This window comes from Meleagris gallopavo, chromosome 4 (assembly GCF_905368555.1).
Source record: "Meleagris gallopavo chromosome 4, MGAL_WU_HG_1.1, whole genome shotgun sequence".
NCBI lineage: Eukaryota > Metazoa > Chordata > Aves > Galliformes > Phasianidae > Meleagris > Meleagris gallopavo.
Window position 1 is genome coordinate 46,587,580 of NC_139407.1, and position 23,104 is coordinate 46,610,683.

General features: G+C 36.9%; 1 protein-coding gene across 4 annotated transcripts in view; it reads right to left on the reverse strand.

Moving 5' to 3' along the window:
- The window catches only part of ATP10D (ATPase phospholipid transporting 10D (putative)), a 60,214-nt gene that overhangs the window by 32,119 nt on the left and 4,991 nt on the right, over positions 1–23,104 (reverse strand). For all 4 annotated transcript variants that reach the window (XM_085223212.1, XM_085223210.1, XM_085223213.1 and 1 more), the window contains 13 exons: positions 19,581–19,883; positions 18,726–18,920; positions 13,679–13,883; positions 11,419–11,504; positions 10,230–10,336; positions 9,395–9,526; positions 8,373–8,500; positions 7,976–8,228; positions 5,767–6,002; positions 4,958–5,146; positions 2,615–3,230; positions 1,138–1,244; positions 154–280 (listed from right to left, as the gene is read on the reverse strand). In XM_085223212.1, the coding sequence (XP_085079338.1) occupies positions 154–280; positions 1,138–1,244; positions 2,615–3,230; positions 4,958–5,146; positions 5,767–6,002; positions 7,976–8,228; positions 8,373–8,500; positions 9,395–9,526; positions 10,230–10,336; positions 11,419–11,504; positions 13,679–13,883; positions 18,726–18,920; positions 19,581–19,843 (2,644 nt within the window). In that variant the 5' untranslated portion in view covers positions 19,844–19,883. The remainder of the gene's footprint in view (positions 1–153; positions 281–1,137; positions 1,245–2,614; positions 3,231–4,957; positions 5,147–5,766; positions 6,003–7,975; positions 8,229–8,372; positions 8,501–9,394; positions 9,527–10,229; positions 10,337–11,418; positions 11,505–13,678; positions 13,884–18,725; positions 18,921–19,580; positions 19,884–23,104) is intronic.

A 23,104-nucleotide genomic window follows, 5' to 3' on the forward strand; every position in this document is an offset into this window, starting at 1 on the left:
AAACGTGCAGCAAGATTTATGTACACCCAGGAGTGTCAACAAATTCTGGATGTGTAGAAAGCTATATATTATACAAATAGAGGTTCATACAGAGAATTCAGATTATAACCATCATAAGGGGTTTCCTGTGAGTTATAGCATTTTCTTACCTACCCAGCAAAGTTAGTTTAGTTTCAAGCCTGATGGCGGATTCCAGCAGAAGCTCCTCCCTATTGTCAATGCTGGTTTCTGCTAAAAAATGATTATTTAACCACTCTGTATATTCTTCATCACTCATCACCTGCAGAGGGAAAGAAAACACAGAAGATGTGTCTAGATCTCACTTCAAATGTACTCCAAGAGCATCCCTCAGAGCCATCTCTGTTATCCATACACTAAACCTTTAGCAGTCCTGACAGTGCAGTTACATGTGTACCCCAGTGTGTCGACAGACTTAATATGATTCACAGGTCAGGCTGCTAACCAAAAGCTTGCAGGCATCTGGAGTTGCCTGATATATTTCCACTTATATGGAAGGCAGGGAGGCCAAGGAGCACAGTATTCTCCTTACTGTTCTTTAATTGCCTCATTGACACAGCCCACAGAATCACTGCACAGCTTGGTACAGCTTGAGTCCTGTACAGTTACACAGTCTGTGCTTCCACTTTGCATGAGAGTTTCCTTTCCTGTTTCAGTTATTATGGAATTTTACTTCTGAACAGTTTTTAATTTATAATAGAATCTCATAACAGTACATACTTTTGCGTTCAGATCCTGTAACACCACAGATGGTGTGAGACCCAGTAAGACAGGCCTGACTACATTTGTTTTCTGTATCCAGAAAAAAAAATTCCAACCAGGGCAAGGTTCACATGAGGAGAGCTGTTCAGGACTCATGTAAGAAAATCAGGACATTTTACATCCCTTGTTCTAGAGTTAGGCTATTAAAACTGTCTGGCATCATAAAGTGACAACAGGTACGTGAATAACTGAAGACAGAAATTTTTTTTGTGTCAACGTACAAATTCCTCCTGAAAGAAAGTAAGGATAAATGAAACATGGCAATGGGAACATCTAGTTTATAAGTGGTGACATCTGCTCCATTGGAAAAAACCACTCCTGCTCATCATTCTTAATAGTACATATAAAAAGCCCCACCTTTTTAGCAATACAAAGAGTGCGCAGTCCCTTTCTGGCATAGTCATCCAGATGATTCTGGGTTCTCTCTTTAATATTCTTCTGTTCCATTTCTGAATTCTCGGTATCTACCATTATATAAAAAGTAAGGAAAGCAAATTAACTATTCATTCTTAAAGTAAATTTACTGGAAAATACTGAAGGTCTAAATTTGGTTTGAAGATACCAAAATATTTACAGGTTTTATTTTAACTCTGAACATACCTTCATGTTTGCACAGTGTACTGTGGCTGTATCTTTAGAATGCATGGAGAGGGCCAGTCTGCACAAGCAGTGAGGGAGAACCAGTCTGGCACTCGTATGTTTTCATATATACTAGCATATCAAAGTGTCTCTCTAACATAAAATCATCTTCTAAAATGAACTGGGCCACAGACACCAAAGTAGCTTTGTTCTCTCCGATACAGTGGGAGGGAGCCAGAAGGGCTACCACAGAAAAGCTGTTTTTTTTTTTAAAAAAAAAATCATTAATGCATGGACTATTCAGAGAAGTGATTAACTCATCTAACTTCAGACATGTAGAAGTTAGATTGCAAGTTTATCCTGAGAGTAAGGAGAGGTATCTCCAGACATGAACTTATGCCCTATAGACAGACTTTGGAGGCTCCTTTCCTACCTCACTGCCTGCAGAGGCTTTCTGTCTAGACCTTACTTGGCTAGAGCTGGGCTAAAATATGCTTGTGGAACTGTATATATCCCACTTCCTCACTGAGATAAACCATGGAACATGAAAACTAAGTTCTATTTTGCAGATAGTAAACCTGTAAATTCCATTACCTTCACAACCATTAAAAAAGACCCTATAACATCTGAACTTAAAACATGCAGGGACATGTTTCTTACACACACAGAAAATATGCCTTCAGTTATAAATCAATGACTGCCTGATACAGCGTTTGAATAAATCATGATTAGTGCTTAAGTAACACAGTATGTTCCTTCTGTGGCAGATTCCAAGAACCTTTACCCAAAAACAACAGCACCCAGAAGGAGGCAGCACACAATTCTGCAGGAACAGGATATTATTAATACATCTAGAAAACAGAAATAGTTGGTAATCCAGAAAAAATAAGAACAGTCAAAAAGCAATGAAAGTATCTCATCCTAATAAACACCTCTCACTGCACAGCAGGAGACAACTATTTCAGCAGATGACCTTACTTTATGACTGGAAATACTAGAGTTGACTCCAAGAGGTCTGCTTAGACACCACAAAATCTCTGAATTACTGCTAGCTTTCTGTTCTCAGTTTCCAGAATGGTATACAGGACAGCCATATGTAGGTGCAAAGCTGTAATACCTTTATGGGTTTCCTAAAAAGCAACTCAGAAATAGTAGTTCTGCTTGGTTACTCAGCTCTTCTTACAAATCAGGGCATGCAGTCAACTGTACCAAAGAATGATAAAAGTGAACAAAGAATTAAAAGTTCTATAAATACCTTCAGATGCAGTTCCCAACAAATCCATCATGACTGAGTCTGCACCTTTTGTGTACACCACCACTTGGTCGGAGACTGGATGCCGAACCACTACTGACATCCTTTTTCGCACTGAGTCAAAAGGCAGGATATGCAAAAGCTGAAATGTTAAAGATCCCAGACCTGCAAAATCCACAGTTACTTGATCAGGAGTCCTAGACTGTAAAATACATTTATAAGCCTTAGCTGCATGGACCAAGGCAGCTTCATCTGGACTTTCAGCTTCATAACAAAGCTTAGGTAAGGGAGACCATTCAGCAGATGACTCAGCACTGCTGGTTTCACAGCCAGCAGCTACATTTGCTGTATAATGTTCTTTGGTTAACTGGGGATTTTCGGGGCTGTTCAGATTGTGAGGCTCAGCAGCACTTTGAGCAGCCCCATCCAAAGCAGGTGAAGCCAGTTTCATTCTGAAAATGGACAGTTTGCTCACAAAACTGTTTGGGTTTTCAGATGATGATTCTTTTATACTCGGAAGTGGGGAGGAACTTAGTCTACGGACTGACAACCTCTGGAACATCTGCCTGATTTCCTCAAGGGATTTAATAGGCATTCTTCCCAGTGAAGAGCGTCTCATCTGCAACAGAACATTCAGAGAAAGTATAAAGTCTTCATATGTTATTTAATTAAAGAAAGACAGCTTACAAACTGTTTCTTAATGAATGTAGGAAAACTTGAAAAGCTATGATCATTTTGATCGCTTGTATTAAAAATAGCCAGCTCAATTAAACATATTACCATATAAGTACCAAACAGCTCTGTGAGAGCTTGACCTATTCAAACCACACAAATTGTAAAAATACTTCAGATCTGAAAACTGCATGTATTGCCAGCTTGATTCCTGACTCAATGTAATACTTCTTTCTAGAAATGTCTAAGCAATGGAACTTTTAAAAGTTGTGGTGAATGGAACTAAATACTTGTCTTCAATTGGCAAGATAGTTGCAAAGAATAAACCAGCTCCATACTTCTCACAGTGACTAGCTACTAGTAATGCTAAAAATACAGTACTTCACCAATACTTTTTTGGTCAGAATTGAAAATAAAAGACAGACACCCACAAGAATCAAGAAATAAAAGATTCCTGCTTCAATTCTATCCCACTTGCATGCAAGTTGTAATGTGTCTCTATTCAGCATCACAGAGACACAGACTAGGAACATTCCTTCATCTTCTCTTCCTCAGGAAACACTGAAAACTTGTTGCCTTTGTCATTATCGTTCCCCAACTGAACTCATAATCCTTATGCCATATATTGCTCCTCCCAACCCAGCTACTACTGACTTGGACATCTCCTCTTCTAAAAGTCATCCAGAAATATTATTCTCTAAGAAATGAAAAACTCACAGGTGGAGGTTGGGTTAGTATTTACTAATGCAGATGCCCCATCCATGTGTTCACTGCAGGCTGCCTACAATGTGGATTTGTCTGGAAGGACACCATAACAACAGGCATTTTATATATACGTGGTACTTTATTCTCTACAGGGTACCTTTTGGAAATATCTCCAGCCATACATGTACATGCCCTACTTACTTAAGCAACAAAACCTATTCCTGTAGATGTCACATGTTTTTTTTTTTTCCCAAAAGGTGAACAAATCTTTATCACATTTGTGGGGAGGGAAATCAAGGCTGAACTTTGGGATTACCCTGCCACACAATCAAATTAGGTAGAAGATGGGTTTATGAAAATCCCACCTTGAAAAAAAGTCAACTGATTTTAAAATGAAAGCAATATCTTTAAATAAATATTAGATGCATGCTCTGAAAATAAGAAGTGGTTTCAGGGAAACATTAAAAGTCTCTTGATTATTAAACCAGGACAGTCTAACAAATTCATTGTACACCGAAGATGAGGCTACCTTATACTAACCATATTGCAAAGCATTTTTTTTCTTCAAATTATTACATACATTAAACTTGATCCTCCATACTCTTGCTGGAATTCTATTTGAATATAGTCAAGTAACAGGTAAGAGCTTTTTCAGTTCCAGTATCTTAGAAGTCTTCCAAGACTATTCATATTTTTTAGCGAACAATAACTTATTTGTAAAGGTAACTTGAGTGTTAGGGCACTCTTAAAGGAAGCTGTGCACATATCTGGTAAAAGATAATAGAATACAGCAAAAAAACCCAACAACCCATAACTGCAGTTTAATCTCAAAATGTATATTGTGAAAGTTAAGAAGCATCAAGCTTGCAGGTTCAGATCCTGAATTCCAGTCATTTTTTTCTCCTTTTGCAATCAAATTAAAGGAAAGTCTTTTATAAATTGATATAGACAAATATAATACCTTCTTACCTTTTGACGTGGCTGATTGGGGATTGAAACAACAACAGTATTACAGATTGCCAGAGCAAGAAAGAAGTCAGTGATGTACATTGTCTCCAAAGCTAACTTGCTGATGCCGTCTTCTGATTCTTGATAGGAAAGAGAAGAAATATGTCTGAATTTCTCCAGCAGTTGTGTATCTGGTACAACATCTGTTTCCTATGGATTAAACAAACAAAGCTGTGAATTAGGATATAAACCCTGGCAATCACAAATGGGCTTCTACCTCATACCATTTCAGGGTCGCAAGTTCATTCCAGACTTACTTTATATATAGAGTTCATACATGAGGAGAAAATAATCATTCCCCAGACACTGCTACCAGAGACTTGAGAAACCAATGGCAGAAAATTTCAAAATAATCTTGGTCTCCGGCAGTAAAATCAGCTACAGATATTTTTAATTCTAGTAATCTCCACTAAATGCAATGGAATTAATATTGTTTATCTAGATACTTCCTATTGAAAGCAAAGTAAAATTTCTTTTTTGCTTTCTTAAGGCAAAGGAACAAACTTTGTTGAAAATGAAGCTTGTCATTTTAGCAGAGTGATCATGAAATCACACCAACAAGATCCAAACAACACATCTTTGCAATCCAATAAATATCTGCAACATCAGCTTGCAAGTAGGCTGCAGCCAAGCAACAATGGGAGCTCTCATTTTGATGGAAGAGAAAGGATGTCTTAAATTTCAAGCACTCTATTAAAATGCGAGTAAAAAGATGTTCCTTCATTAGTTACTTCAAAAATTCATTATCAAAACTAACAACTTTTACTTACAATGCAGCTGCTGAAAGCAACATGTCCTGAGCAGGGAGCATCACTTGATGAATGCTCCCTTCCTAATTCAGGGTAAATACCAGATAACAGATTTGAAGACTTTCTGTTCAAAGATTCATTCTCAGCTCCACAGTCGTGTCCCCTCCATTTTGACGTGTGGCCCAAATAGGCACAAGGACCTTCAGCTGAACCCTCATCTTTCAAATCCCTCTCTTGATAGAATTCCAGCCTCTTTGCTAAAGAAATAGAAAGAAAATTATTATTCTGTGTGCAAAAAGAAATTTGTCTAAAATAAAACTTAATTTTAAAATAAGGAATTTAGTGTACAGTTAAGAATAATCCACTCTTTTTATAAAATCAAACCATAATAAGCTATCACACTGACTTGCCATTTAGGACACTGCACTTCAAGAGTGCTGCTCTGCTGGAGAGAATCCAGAAAGAGAGAAAGAACAATCACAGAAACAGTAGAGTAAGCTGGTTACACAGCCTTCAGAAGAGAAAATTGCTGAGAACCAAATAACAGTTTTTAAGTACAAAAAGTGAAACTGCACAAAGAAAGGAATTAGTCTACTTTCTTGGCACACTCTAGGTAATAGGAGACACAATGTTTCTATGCTGTGATAAGACAGGCTCAGATAACAGAAAAACTTTGTCTAACAAGACATGAAATACCAGAACAAAATGCACAAGAAGGTAATGAACTGGCCACCAACAGAAGTACTGAAAACACATTAAAAAATTCAAAAAGACAGCAGTATGTCTGCACAGACAGATCTAAACAACACACATCTATTCCACTTATGCTCCCTGCCTGCCAAGGAGATCATACACCCTGGCTGAAGTAACATAGGTGGCACCTCCTGTAATACCACAGTGCTCTGCTAACGTAGCCTAAAAAGCACAAGTTGATTTAGATATAACACTGCACATGGACACCTATACAGAGGATTTTACTACAACGCAGTCAAATCTCTGTTGCCCTTTGCTCTGGGCAACAGAGATACAAATACAGAAATATATGTACAGACTAAGTGAGTCATATGCAAAAGACTGAACTGCTTTGTAGTGCATCTCTTACTGCACACAGTGGGAGCCAGGGAAATAGCAACTTTGTGCAACTGACCAAAGGAAAATTAGAGTTAAACATAGGACCTCCAACATTTTTCAGATGGATTTTCTAGGCACACAATTTCTAGATTTGTTAGGAAGGACATGCTTTATCTCCAAATAAATGCCAGGGTACAATAGGAAATAATTATAAACATAATTAACACACTGATACTATTGGAAGAAAAGTGAATTCTTAGGGAAATAAGTAGTAGAAGTGAGTGGCAGACATATGCCAAGCACAAAGAGACTTCAATCAGTCACAACTCATCTCTTCTGAAACGCTTTTCATTTCTTGAAGATGTGCTCTGAAAATATATTCTACTTTTTTACTTAACTTATTCATTCATCAAATTCTAAACTTAAAATACATTTCTTTTCACTTTGCTCTTGTGATATCCTTCCCAGTATAATTATGCAAAGCCAAAGAACCACTCCGACACCTACATCACATGATTTTCAGAATATGTGAGGAAATTATATGATTTATAAAATGATTTATAACCACCAGTTGCTGTGACTGTGAACAAAAGAAGAGCCCATGCACTCTGAGCCAGCAGGGTGTGCCTGTTGCTTGCAGAAAGTGAGCGGTTCCATCTGGCAGCAAAACCACAGAGAGTGGTTAATACATAGTTGTGATTGGTCTATCCAACTGCCAGCACTTCTCTGATCTTCACCAGTGAAAGAGCAAATGTATGCAGTTAACATACAGTAATAATAATAAAATCTTTGTGTTTTTATCTAGTTAATAAAATAGGTAGCTGAATAGTTACTTTATGTAACTATGTCAGAAAGTAAAGAGTGTTCTGTGTGTGGTATCAAATATGCACAGGCTTAACTATCTGTAAAGTAGCACCTCACATACACTTTCAAGTCTCTGTATGCTGCACATGAATTTTGTGCAACTGACCAAAGGAAAATTAGAATTCTAGAATCTTTCCCCGTTTTCCACAAATGGGGAAAGATTCAAGTAAGACCAGCCTAAATCCACACCTTCTGTATTGCCACACAAACCTCAGAAACACCCGTCTTCATCACAACTTGAAGTTTCTCTGAGAATGGAAAAAGGACTACCACAAGTGTGGATTTAGCACCTTACCATTTTCTTCATGGCAATATTCCTGTCCTGCAATGCTGCACCTCCGAAAAACCATCTTATTTTCAGTGAGTGTTCCAGTCTTATCTGAGAAGATATACTGAATCTGGCCAAGGTCTTCAGCAATATTCAATGCTCGACACTGAATTGTAGAGTTTGTTTTCTCATGGTAAAAATCAATGTCATTCTGTATTAAATAAATTTGTCCCAGTTTGACAATTTCAATTGAAACATAGAGAGAAATAGGAATCAAGACCTATTGAAACAAAACACAAGGATTAAAAGAGACCAAATTCTTTAGCCACATGCAAACACAAGTTAACTCTTCTGAAACCAAAGAGTTACTTCAAGGACATAAGTGAGATCAGGATATGACTCATGCTCAAAACAGACCAGTTACCTGTAATAAAATGATCATTGTCCAGAACATATTGAACCCTGCTAACATAGAAGATAGCGATTTCCCATCTGGTTCAGGGATGTTAAAAAAAGGTATTTCTGAATACCTACTTAACCAGATTCCATGGCCTAGAAAATAAGAACAAGTGAATCAGTTATGTTGACTGTATAACAGTTTAGGTAGTTCTAAGCTTCCAGAGAAGTATTTGCCTCGATAGGAACCCCACTAAAATGCATGAAATGTCAATGCACACATGAATGTTTTACTGCAGTTGTGTCAATACTACATCTATGCAACCCATCTCAAAACTAAGAGAATACTAGCTATGTTTCATAAGCCCTTTTTGTTTTCCTACCCCAAACCCTAGTTATTAAATATCTCATTTTTACTTTTCCAGCTTTCAGCTGTGGTATGTCATGAAGCTACTCTGGTCACTTTACATCATTGTGAGACAAATACTGTCACAGAAAAGAAACAGCATAAATTACAAACCCAGTTTATGTTTATGTTTATGTTTAAGCCATATTGTGATGCCAGACATGTCTATTTAGCATAACTTGACGAAGTTTTTTAAACACCTTTTATGCACTCATTTGGTTCATATAAAATGTACTCTTTTTGAACTTTAGTACTCAAGCTTACTATTTCATAAAACCCTAAAATAGAAAGTGCTTGTTTCTACTCAAACTAGGCCTCTCCCTGCAATACTGTACAAGCATTTCATTTTATCTCAACAAATCTAACACAAAGTACAAGTGTTACAGAGCAATTATTGAGAGGAACGAGAAAATGAATTGGAGAAGCAGGTTTTAGACTTAAGAACTCACACTAGGAACATATCCATTGACTAACTACTGATTAAACATGACAACATAAACTAAAACTTGGCAGCATCCCCTGCTGATAAAGAATTAGATATGGAGAAAGGCAGTTTCTGAAATAGGCTACTGAAATGAATTGGCCCCAAATTAAAACACCATGCCTGAGGGGAAAGCAGCAGGAGTCTGCACATTCATACTTACCAATTGCACCTGTTAAACACATTAAAATTAGAAGCAGAACACACCACAGAATATCAGAATTCACTTTTCTTTCCAATTTACTGCGCTTGTAATGAGGTCCACTGTTATTCAGCATGGCTTTGGTTTCATGACCTGTAATCACAACGAAGGTTGAAATTCTGTATTTGCAAGTATGAAAATCAAAAGTCCTTTATATTTCTAAAGCTCTGGGAAATTGGACATTCCTGTTAACTAATATGTGAAAAGAGAATATAAATACGAGCAAACTAACTGCTCCTAAAGTAATAGTCTTAAAGAAAACTAAAAAAGCTAAACCATAATTGCTCAGCTACATATTATCTTTTATACTGTAAATAATATTCCTATTATATTCCTTTCTGAAGTTTTTGATACAGTCTCTAATATTTTCTACAAAATTCTGCACCTGCATTACAATTATCTGCCTGAATACAGTATAGTCTTAAAACTTCAGCCTTTCGACTTTAGAACAGCATTAACTTCAATTCTGGACCAGAAAAAATCCTAACAAAGGCAGCTCTCCCCACTTTAATTTCAAAACCTCGATTTGTCATTGCAGTTAACAGTTGAGGACAAGGACTTGTACAAAGAACAGAGCAGGCTTCCCATAAATAATCAGACATATCAGCCTTTTACATTTTAAAAAAACAAAACAAATAGTTCTGACTTGCATTCTTAATGCTTCAATCTAAGGCTGCCTTCTGCTGGTTTCAATCTTTTAATTGTCTAATTTGCGTTTGTGCAATACTGCTTCTTAAAGCACATAATTCCATCTTCTTTGCAAGGCAATCTGAGAAGGCCAGGATCGTTCACTAACCTGCGTATACCACGATGCCTACAACAGCTTCTGTATTTCTTACTGTGCATCCTCGCAGCAATAAGTTCTCCTTGCTGAGGCCCACTCGATCCTTGCTTGAATTCTCACTGAAAACAACAACAACAACAAAAAAACCCAACCCATAGAGCAGCACATTAATTTGGCTGCACGACTTCAGCAATTACCATTCAGGTTTTGAAAAAGCGTTAGGGAGCAGATTACCAAGAGAAGCTACCTGTCACTGACTACCTTTCTGATGCTTCTGATTGGATCTTTCAAAGGAAGAGAATAACATGCATGCAAGATCACCTCCGAAATTCTAGGCATCTAGGCACTGTATTAAAATGTTCATGTGCATGCCATCTGCCATGTTGGCATTGAGGAACGGGAAACTCTGCTGAAATGATCGCAGGACAAATACAGTCTGAAAGCAGATGACTTCTATTTAGATGGCCAGCATTAGAAAAAAACATATAAAAAACTATAAATCCCATTTTAAAAGTATTGTAAGCACTGTCATCCGTGCCATATTTTCAATGCGGATATGCCCTGTTTGTCAAGACTTTTCTTTGGAGAAAGATAATTAAAAGTATTTCATTTTCTCTTCATATTTCTAACATGCCATTGCCCACAGGGAAGAATGTAGACATTATACATCTCAAAAAATGAAAATTAACCACTTTGGAAATAATATTTTGTTTTTCTAGTGGGAAAAACAAAATTACAGACCCTTAACAAGAAAATAGACGTAAAGTAACACAGTTTGATTAAATGGCTGAGAGTTACACAAAACACATGAGAGTAGGAGGGGAAGCCAGTTCTTCCCATTTCAAATTCTGATCAAAGCAGCCATGGTCCAGACTGAATTCTGTATTGATATCATATGTCATTAACAGCAGATCAAAGGCAGCCATTTAAAATGTGGTAGATACTGTTGCAAAATAGCCTGAACTAAGATGCTGAAAATATTTAATATAAAATATAAAGTGCTAGTGGGCTCTCCCGGTTCACAATCAGGTGTTTAGAAACTCCTTCTGGAGCTCTGCCTGCCTGGCTGCACTCAGAAATATAATGCTGCACACTGACTTATGTACACATGGTCATTTTTTAAAGCAAACAAACCCTCTGAAAATTAGTAAGAACACCAAAGCAAATTACATCAGTTTAAAGAGCCACCAAGCTTACTTACACAAAGCCTCGAAAGTGATTGAGGTCATCATTAGGACTTTCACATTCTATTCTACCAGAAAATTTTTCTGGATCAATTTCAGAGACCTGAAGTTATTTAAAAAAAAAAAAAAAAAGAAAAAAGAAAAAAAAAAAAAGAGAAAGAAAACAAACAAAAAAAAACAACTGAGACCAAATATGATAGAACCTGGAAACTTCATACATTTGTAGATGTAGATATCACTGTCAAACTATTTAACTCAACTTTTAAAGTTGCTAATGATGTTGATGGTCTACATGCAACCTATGTAAATCAGACTTATACAGGATTTCCTAGTAAATATCAAACCCTTGCAAGTATCAGCTGAGATACTGGTATCTTAGGAACACTTGCTGCTTTGGCTGTGGAACATTGGTTTGATATATGGTTTGATAATACAATATAGGAATGTGGTGTATAGCCAAAGCAGAAATGGAGAGCTGGCAAATCCTTTTATCAAATTGGACTCCTGGGCTGCCTGGAAGAAAAGGACAGCACTTTCCCCTCTGTTAAATATGAGGATACTGCACATATGACAGAATTCAGTCATTGGCCATGAAAGGCTGGGAAGGAACTGAACGATGCAGTCCTGTGACCGTTCCTACAACGTAAGCAGAACCACTGCTCACACTGATTTAGTGCTAATGGTTTATCAGCTTCTTCATACTAATAAATGTCTGGTTGAGCTAATCATAAAAGGTGTGAGGGAAAAGGAAATTAATTCCTTCTTAATGGAGTGAATTAAAAGCAGCAAGGCAGTGTCAGTTTGTTCATTAAAAAATTTGTTATCCTTAGGGAAAAAGTCCTCAATTTTTTGTCTATTTCTCTAGGAAAGCGAAGATGGTCAGAAACACTCTTCTATGCCTTGTTGTCTGTTGCTAGTTGTTGTTTATAAGCCTCTTGCAGAACTTCCTTAATTTCTTTCCTGTGGTCACTGAGGTACATACAGAAAAAAAAAAAGAATAAATTACGGTATTCTAAGTTTACAAAAAATTAGCTACGAGAGTTTCAGCTCCTCTTTTAGGCCCAAATGTTGCCTTGCCTTCCCAAAGGAATCCCAAAGGCAATAACAAGTGCCCTAATGATGACATTTGTGTTTGTGTTTATTCAGTCATAAAAATGCAGAACATAATATTTTTACATTATGTTACAACTTTTTAGACTTTGTCTTCAAATGTTTTTTAATTTGATTTATGTTGTTTCTATTTTTTCGAGCTTGAGAAACTAAGAGGTGAGACAGTTATACTCTGTTTACATACACAGAACTCCCACAGTCTTATTCAGCCTGAGTTTGAGAGGACAAAGCCTCTGTCTGGAACTGAACTGCCAGGACACCAGAGGTCTGTGAAGTTAACTAATATACAATCAGAAACTGTGACTAGACACCATGATGGCCTTTCTTTTTCCCTTGGAGGACAAAAACGAACAGTCTTTTATGGTGAAGAAATTGTCACTTTTTGGGACAGCATGACTATCTCATTCTAAAACTGAGAAAAAAAGAACAGGAGAAAGAAAGCCAGCTTTCTTAACAGATCATGCATTTGATATTACCCTGCTTCTTAAGTAACCAAAAAATCTAAATGAACTCCTTCGCACCTCCCCATGACAATTCAGAGGCAGTTCAGGTAATTTTATCTCCAGTCTGTTAACAGCACATTCTTACGGACAACACTGAATCTCCCTGGTGATGTTGTCAGTGCAGTGCTTCCATATCAGCACTCAGTTACCAGGTGTGCTGAAGACTGCACTAATTTCTGACCACCACTGTGAAAATTATAAGACCTGGTGATGTTCAGTCTTGACAGGTATAGATTTAAAAAATCGTAAGAGTTCCAAAGACTTTTAAATCCTTGAAGGTCTAAATTTGGAGCTAAAAATACATTTGAAAATACAATGAAAAAGAAGACATCTATTCCTCTTTCTGTTTTTATGTGGCACTGAACTCCCTTCAAAAAAAAATTCTAATTTCAGAGCACTAAATGCTATGTGTTATACATGACGACTGGACATTTACTTGAAAAGTTAGTTTTACTTCACTTGAGATAGAGCTCGCTTTCTCTGAGTTGAGTGAGCTGACAAAGATTTGCTCCAAAATAACAACAAATAAAATTAAAACTATATCGTCTATTTATTATATTTTTAGATGGGGATTGCTGAATAGTAGGCAATATAGAGGACTAAGGTTTTTATTGTTGACTGTCACATCAACTTTCTTAAACCACTGGAAATGCACAATTATCACCTGCTCTGAATATCCTCTCACCACCTGCCTCTGTTTTAGATTGGTTTCTCCATCAAGACCTGCAGTTTCAATGTAACAGATCCCATCCAGGTCACTGGAATATAACAGCACCATGTCAGCAGGAATAATTTCATTACATGAAAGCCGGATGAAGTCTCCAACACTGACATTTTTCCAGTGTTCATCTATGTATTTCTTCTCTTTTCTGAAAAAGGATATAAAAACATTAAAACAATTAAAAAAAAGAAAAAAACCACCCCAAACTGAAAGTTCAAAGAAACAGATTGTACCTAGGAAATGACTCCAATACTGAACTTCTACTTCCAAGTCATTAAGAATTTTGATGAGACAGTCTAACAGCTCTAGGTGACTGTAACAAAGAATCTGTGGTGCGCAGGGACACGATCTAGTGGTGGGTTGTTAGAGTAGTATGGCTAGGTTCAGCTTGGACTTGATGATCTTGAAAGTCTTTTCCAACCTAAGCAATTCTATGATTCTATGATCAGCTCTGAGGTCCCAGACCTGTTTTGCTGGGAATTACATTCCTATCACCCTCTCATAATTATGTTAGCCCAATTCAAAATTCAGCCCCTTAAATCCTTTCACTATTCCAACATTTGCAAGTGAGCAAAGAATATTCAGCAACTGCTTTACTAGTGCTCCAAGCATAAATACTTGTATTCATGGCTTTTATATATTTTCGCATTGTTTTTGAACATAAGGTGCAAAGAACCTACAATACTCAAGAGAGAAAGTTGAAATACTTCATTATTATAAAAAATACAGGCATGAAATACAGAAGTTTGTGCCTTCTTCAACTTTCCATTTCTATCTGCTCTTCCATATTCAACAGAGACAAAGAATAATTCTTTTTATTTAATTACAGCAGTTTATTGCAAGTACACTCAGGTTTAGAGTGGTGAATAGGCTGGGAGGTAGCAAGCAACAAGGAGCTAACTGGAGGCATACAATAGTAGGCCACTGAAATAGGGTTGCTGATACAAACACTGTACATGTCTGGATGCAGTACATTTTCGGTATTGTTACTACTGTTGGCAGAATTGCTAAGTTACAGCTTGAAACAGTGATTGAGCACCTGGTGGGAAGGCAGGGACAACCCAGAAGAGCTCAAGTGCATGCAAAGCTCCTGAGTGAATGGAAATGGTGGAGTCAGGATTCACCGCCTCCCAGACCTCACTTAAGGGTTGGCAGTGGAGGCAAGGGTATCCTGCTGAAAATTCCTACGTATATGAGGCCTTTGGAAGTTAAGTTGATTCTTTCCTTTGTTTCTGTGTCCACAGCTGCTGTGTTTGAGCACATCCTCATCCGCTGCAGCCTAGGACTTTGCTTCTATGCTGTCACTGCTGTTTTCTACTGTGTTACATCTTGGTAGTTGGCTGGTTTTAATATTTTTCACAGGCTAACCCTAGAGCTATGTTTAAAGTGAGGAGAATGTACTCTTCACAGTCTTGGGAGCATCTTCATGTTGTGCATCCTTTTCTAAATCTCACTCGGGCTTACCTAGCTGAAAATGGCAGTTGCACCAGGAAGCTGGGAAGTGCACCCACCTTCCATAGTATAGACTTAAGCTAACAAACTTTACAACATGGCAATTCTGTGCAGACTGATCTACCTGTTCTAATCAAAGTGCTAACTTGGTGAAATGCCCTTGATAACAAAGAAAATATCAGAAAAACATTTATTGTGTCAAGCTTTGCACCCATCCCTTTCAGATCTGTGTTGCCTGACAGTACCCTTTCAAAAATCCTGTTCTCCAATGAGATGGCACAAAGTCCACATAATTAACCAATATATTGATAACATTATCTCTAGTGAAAATAAGGTAGAGTTGATGTATGGGGCTGCTGAATCACGGCCTGAACCTCTGATTGATCATCTGAGGCGAGCAATGAGTCAGCTACGGGAGCACAGGTGAAGGCAAATCACCTGTGCTGCAGGAAGGGGTGGAGCCTGGCTCCACCTCTCCTAGACCCATTTAAGAGCTGACTCCATCAGAGTTCATTTCGTGAGCCCAGGACAGGGTAAGTGACTTTCTCTCATTACTCCAATCTAAATTATATTAGCCAAGCTTTGGAATATATATATATATGTATATATTATATATATATATACACACACACCATCTGTATATCCATTGATTATACAGTTGATTATATGGTTTTCCAAGTAAACACAAAGCAAAAGCTGAGGTAAAATTAAATCAGCCTCAGCCAAATATATGCTTCTTCTTGAGATGCTGTCACTAGCTATTCTGTAAGCATGGAGAACCATATCTACACTTTTTTTTTCTGTGTGTAGTCAGTTTTCCCCACTAAGAGGCAAAGTGAGTCCAAAGAGATAATGCTGACTAGAACAGAATGCTCTGGTTACTCTGCAACAGCAGTCTTTTACTGCTTCATCCTAGGTGCTATGGAAAGGATTTGAGAACACCTGACAGCAACAAGAAAAAATTATTTCCACAGCTTGCTCACATCTAGAAGAGTTACAGTAAGGATGGTGAACGAAAGGCAAAGTCTGATTGCTACAGGCATTTTTCAAAGTGATTAAGCCTTAGAATTTGATAAACTACAAAACTATTTGGAGATAAAGATTTAGTAACAAAGCAGTACTTCTATTTACCCTTGAAGTAATTATTTACTAGAGATTAGTAAAAGAAAAAAACACTAGTGCTTATGTATCTTTAGATTTTTTTTTAACTACTACGTATTTCATTGAGAACTACTAAAACCTCTCCACTGCCAGTATTGAGATTAGCCCTAAGCAGACAGCAAGTTTCTCTTCATAATCACCATCTACTAAGTAAATGTGGAATTGAAAGTATGCAATGATTTTCCTGTTATTTTTACTTGTTGTGCTTACTTTCCCATGCAATTTTCTCCATATGTATACTTACTTTCCCATGAAATTTTCCTCAGAAAACGTAGCCTCAATCTCTGTATACTAAAGGCTAAGTACAGTAATACTGATACATCCAATGGGTGAATTCCAGGCTTGGGAATAAAACTATAAAAAGCAGCAAGCCAAAACTCTGAAACTATGGATGTCACTCATTTGTTGTAAGCCAGAAAAAAATAAGGGGAAAAATCAAGTCAAACTTATCCAAAATGTGCAAAAAACTAGCATCTAGCTGCTTGGATAGATATATCAAGGCACTAAGACAGGACTGTTTTGTCATGGACAAGAGAGAATGATGAAACCAGTTTCTATTACAAACATGTTTTATAAAAGCAGTAAGGGATTGTTGCTTTAAAAAAGTTAATTCTACCAAACCATGCCTCCAAACTTTTTTTTTAAATCAGACTATACAATATAGAATAATTCATAATAAAGAAGTTCAGAAAGAAAAGTTAGAAGCACTAGCAATGGGAACAGGAAGACATTTTTACAGATTACTAATACAGAAGCTAATTATTATACTTGTTTGGGGAAGGAATCAAGATAGAAAAGATCAGAAATTAATTCCCCTTCATTGACATTGATGAGGCTACAAGTAGCAAACAGTGGTCATTAATGTATAGTGGATGCCTCTGTTTTCTGGCAGTGAATTATTTCAGAGTATACTGCAATTCATACCAGAAATGATCTGACTTGTACCTTAAATCTTCTTTGCAGACATGAAAAGGAAAAATAATTTATTTTCCCAACTCAATTACTTTATTGTTTTAAGCTCAAATTTTTATAGTCTGAATAAAATGTTTCTGGGAAAGCTGATATATCAGATATTTGTGTTTGCAGCACATGAAGTTGTGTGCTCAGTGGCTCAAGGTTCTGGCAGGGAACAGTGATGTGTAGTGTCTCTCAGGCATCTGTATTCCAGTGCTGTTTAATACCTTCGTTGTCGACAGAGATACTGAAATTGAGAGGACTCCTCAGCAAGTTTGCAGATGGCACTAAACTGAGTGGTATGGTTGACACTTCAAATGGAAAGAAAGGATGCTATCCAGAGACGTGATAAGGTATGAGAAGTGAACCTCATGAAGTTCAACAAGGCACCTGGCCTAGGGCAATCCAAAACATCAGTACAGACTGGCTGATGCATGGATTCGGAGCAGCCCTTGAAGAAGGACTTTGCAGATACAGGTGGAAGAAAAACATGCAGCCCAGAAAGCCAATCATATCTGGGCTGCATCAAAAGAAGTGTAGCTAGGAGGTCAAGTGAAATGATTCTCCCACTCTACCCTTGTGAGATCCCACCTGTAGTACTGCATAGGAAAATGTTTTTATTTCCTTCATGGAAATTACATTAGGAGTACAGAGTTGCAACACTGATAGCTTTTATGACTTTCACCACTGTAATGATGAAATAGTAATCACTGAATTTCAACGGTGCCAAAACAATTTTAAGATACTAAGAATAATACTAAAACTTCCTTAGTTAATGCAGTGCAGACTCACATATGAATGCTCTGGCAACCACAAAAGAATATTTTTCAGCAAATTTTATACTAATTTGAATTTTAAATTTTATACTAATTTGATATTTGTTTAGCTAAACAAATGATCAAGATTCAACTAGACAACTTCCTGAGTATATGGCAACTGTTGATCACAGCCTGAACCTCTGATTGATCACTTGAGGCAAGCAACAAGTCAGCCACAGGAGCACAGGTGAAGGCAATTCTCCTGTGTGACTAGAAGGGGTGGAGCCTGGCTCCACCTCTCCTAGATCCCCATTTAAGTATTGACTGCTACTGAGGAAGGATCCCTCAGTGGAGATTGTTCCTTGGGGAATTCACTGTGAACCTACAACACTGGTGAGCATTTCCATTTATTTTGATTATCTTTCCACCGTGATAATTTTACTAAACCTAACCTCTGTACACCTATTGATTGTACAATTGTATACCTATTAGTTGTACACTGAGCAATCTTATCTAGCAAGGCATGCTTTGAGCAGGATACGAGACTAGAGAGATGACTTCCAGAGACCTCTTCTGACTGAAGTTATTCTCTCTCTGTGTGTTCAGAGAGTAAACCAGAAGAATCAATTTAATAAAAATTATCCAGAAAGAATGTTCTCTCTTACCGGCTATACACTTTGGTTAGTAAGTTGTTTATCTGTTTATCCATTTTATATTTTGAGTAGTCTTCCAGACCATCCTTCAGGGCGATTATTGTTAAAACTGCTATCAGAGGTAGCATTGTAATTTCTTTTTGGAAAGCCTCCACCAGGGGAACCCAGTTTAAAACAACCAGAAATAGGAAATACAAATTGGCAACTCTGAAACAAAGAGCAAACATAAGAGTTAGCTGTGCTATCAGCCATTTTAATTCCCCCACTCCATGCTAGAGACTACTTAAGTAAGAAGGAATTGTAGTAGGAGCTAAGAAAAAATAAAGAACTAAATATCTGACTCCGTTTTCCTCTATTCAGTCAAATATATTAGTTGGCTGAATGGGTAATTAATACTCATAATAAGAAGGTGCAGCAAGCAAGGATTTTACTGTAATTCCAACCCTGCCTTCCAGGCACATGTCTTCTAGTGACGCTGTGGTGAACTTGTAGATAAGATGCTTTTAAGTGAGCCATTCTTTATAAACCTACAGCTCTCCAAGCAGGAGGATGGGGGGGGGGGAAAATAATGGCCAGAGATAAGACACGTGAGGGAAGGGAAGAAATAAATTTGCAGGAAATCAACTGAAAATTCTACTTCAGGTTACTGGAGTGCTCCAAATAATATTTTAATCTAAAGAGTAGAATGAGCGGAAATAACAGAAGTTTTGAAGAAAGGATTAGTCCAAGGCTGATATTCAATCTTTTGGACAAATAACACACCTTTTCAGAAGTGACAGTCAGGTTGGAAAAACATATATTAATACACAAATAAAAAGATTCCACTTTAGAATAATTTCCACAAACAAAATAAAAATAGTTAATTACCTGTGAAATTGTTCAAATAAATTGCGTGGTATAAAATTCAGTAAAGTATATTTAGTAGTCCGTATTTTGTTGTTCATATACAGTTTTGATACCTTTTCATACTCTTCCTTAAAATGTCCCAAGCAGGGTATCACTATCCTATGTTTGCTAATAGTTTTTTTTGCTTGATAGCACTTGTTACTTGAATTGCTGCCACCTTCTCTGCTTTCTGTAGACATCAGTTGCTGCCAACGATAACGGGTCCAGTGGATGGGATCTGCCATTGCACCCTATGTGCTTTATAATCCAAGGAATGTCCTCTACCTAGAGAGAAGTTAAAATACAGCGAGTTAAGCAATAATTCTGTAAAGGCTTATTTAACTAAAAAGTTCCAGATACAATTCTGAATAAGCCCAGGGAAAAGACCATTACCACATTTAGATCAGGAAAAGAACATTTAATGATGTCAGGTTCCTCTTCAAAGGCTGTATTTAATCAAATTTTCTTTCAGCATCCTGCAGTTTGGTTAGTCTGTTTAAAATGCACAATAGCTTTTCAATCGTTTATTAAAAAGCAAATCTGATTCCAGTATTCTGTCACTGATCTACAGATCTATCTGTTCTAGTAGATCAGTTTTTTTGCTATACTTTAAATAACAGGAAAATATCAACGTAATTTAAATTTATACTAATTTCTTAATTTGTGTGAAAAGCACACATCAAATTGGTACTTGAAAAATCCAAATTAAAATGCTATGAAGAAGTATATAATGACTATTGTAAAGTAAGTTATGTTTTGTAATTTTACACACTAAATTAGATCTGGATAAAATGCCTTGTTTAAGAAAGAAAGCGAGCTTTTATACCAATCATGATTTGATGGATTCTTCAATCTTCCAGAAGTCCCTTTTTAAGCAATTAACTGCTCGGACATTTTTATTAATCTCACTGCCAGCATACTATATAATAGTAATGCCTAATACAGACTTAGGAGTCTGTAGGTTCCCTGAGGTCCGTAGCAAAAAAGAGAATCCAGCAATTAAGAGTTGTTCTGGGACTGTACTATTGTTTCCTGTATCTAACACATTCACATGAGTAAATTTTAAATATCCCCTACGCCTATCAGGGAGCACCTTAACAAGATTTCTTTTTGTCCTGTTAAATTTATCTGTCTCTTCCAAGCATCCACTGTTAGAAGGTATGTCAGTTAACTGTGTTTTTGCTTGATGTGATAATCTTCACCCCAAAGCAGTAACCTAACATAGCTCTGCAGACTATTATAATGTAAAATATCCTCAATGAAAACCTATTTAAGTATACAACATAAAATTTTTCAAGGTGCCATATGAGCCAGGAGTTTGTAAGCAAGATATATTTGTAGAGAACAATCATGCTTGCTTTCATATAAGACTAAACATTACCATTTCACACTGGTAACTTCTGTGACTAGAAGAAGCAACAAATAAATAAACTCTGACAAAGTAAACTCAGAAGGAATGTGGAAATGCAAAGTCTTTAAATGGCAAATCCTGTTCACTTTTAAAAATTACATAGGCAAAAGCACCTTTAAAAGCTGGAGAATCAAGTTATCAGTAACATGCAAACAAAGACTGGAAGTTGAGAGTTAGGAAAAACAAAAAAGAAAAGCTGACAAATCTCAAAACCTCTTAAACACAGGAAGCAAACTTTGTTTTTAAAAAATACATGTATTACTTCTTGTAGCATGTGATACCTGGTGGCCTTTGCTTAACAAATAAAGGTAAGAAAAAAATGAACTACATATTTTAAAGTAACAGCGTGTTAGGACAGAATTCCTCACCACTGGATCTGGAGTCACAGGCTTCTACTGTACATGCAGTGGTGCTGAATAGTAGTCACCTCTCACTGCACACACATCCCTGACACAGCTCCAAAACCTCTGCCCCACCCTTCCTCATCCTCCTTTTCAGAGGCAGAATTTTAAAGGAAGCAAGAAACCTGAGATTCAACAGCACTTGCTGTATAGATCTATCAATAGCTCTGGTATTTTATTTTTTTAAGAAAATTTTGAAGGAGATTGTATGGACAGTAACTAAAACAAAAACACCACTGCATCTTGTTGGAAACTAGGAGATCACTCACTGCCTCTACTATAGTCAAAAAGGTGAATCAGGCAATTAAACTGCATCTTAAGGAAAAAAAAAAAGCACTGGGATCTTATACTCTGTCACAACACCCTCTGACTCACCTGGGATTTGACTGAATTAGTATTTGCAAATGTTTTTTTTAAAGTATTTGCATTTCCATTTTAAAACAGGATTTATAAGACTGAAAACTTCTGAATCTCTTTTGTTTTTTGTTTTTTTTCTTCCTTATGTTGCATGTTTTTCTTCTTTCTCCTTGAATTGTGATATAAAGTAATAAGCACTTCTTCTTTGGCCAGCTCTAAGTTCAGAAAAGATTCATCAAATTCATTCAATTCTACTGAAAAGGATGAAGTTGCTGAAGATTATTTTAAACAATTTTTAGCAGGAAATCCCTTTTCAAAACATTATTTGACCTTCCCATCCTGTTGTTTTTTTTATTCTTCCATTCTCCAACCTAACTCAAAGCATTAATGCAAAATTGTGGGTGTTTCTTTATATGCTAGCATAAGATACAGAAAAATTTAGATATTTGAGAGCAACTTAAATCTGAAGCAGTATTTGAATTATTTTAAATTTTCTTCTTAAAGTCTAGAAGATTCTTTGTGTTCAAAATAAGGAAGCTTAAATGATCAAATTTCAAGTTTGAGGCCAGTTTCATAGAAGCTAGGTTTTGATCTCGAGTCAAAAGCTTGAAAATCAGAGTGCTGCTTGGTCTTGCTAAATAGCAACATTGGTGTAAAGATAGAACATGTGTATCTTAAATGCAAAAATACAACTTCCTTTTGTGCTAACATCACATGATGATGAAACGTGGAAGAGAACTGACACTGGGCATGTTCTTTGCTTTCTGTCAACCTCAGTTCCCTTATGTACTCTGACTCCTTCCTCTTTTTATAAAGTGCTTTTGAGATACCCTACTTGAAAACTGGAAGGGCTATAAATGGTTAACGCACAAGAACTGATTGTTAAATTTTTGCAAGAACAAGGCTCAGTAGTGTTCTTTTTACCAAAAGACTGATCAACACTATATATTATTCATATTCCATCATCCTATATCGCAGTAAAAAGCCTTCAATAACTCTCTGCTATAGACAGTGCTGTGAAAGACGCTACTTGTAAATGGTCCATACCTGAAATTAAGCATTTTGAATCTTAAAACCCAGCATAAACATTCTCTTCCTCTTCTTGTGCCAAAAACTTGCTTTCCTTCACAATCACTTGCTTACTTCCTCTCTTGTGAACTCTTTCAGCTTCCAGTTCTCTTCCAGTTCTCTGAGGTATCAATTCCTCAGCTCCAGTTACATTACAGCGTAGCCTTTGGCAAACTGCTTGGCAGTCACTGACCAGCCTCCTTTCTGGAGATTATCATCCAAACTTGCTTAATGCTTTAGCCAATATACACAGTGTTCTGGGACTGCAC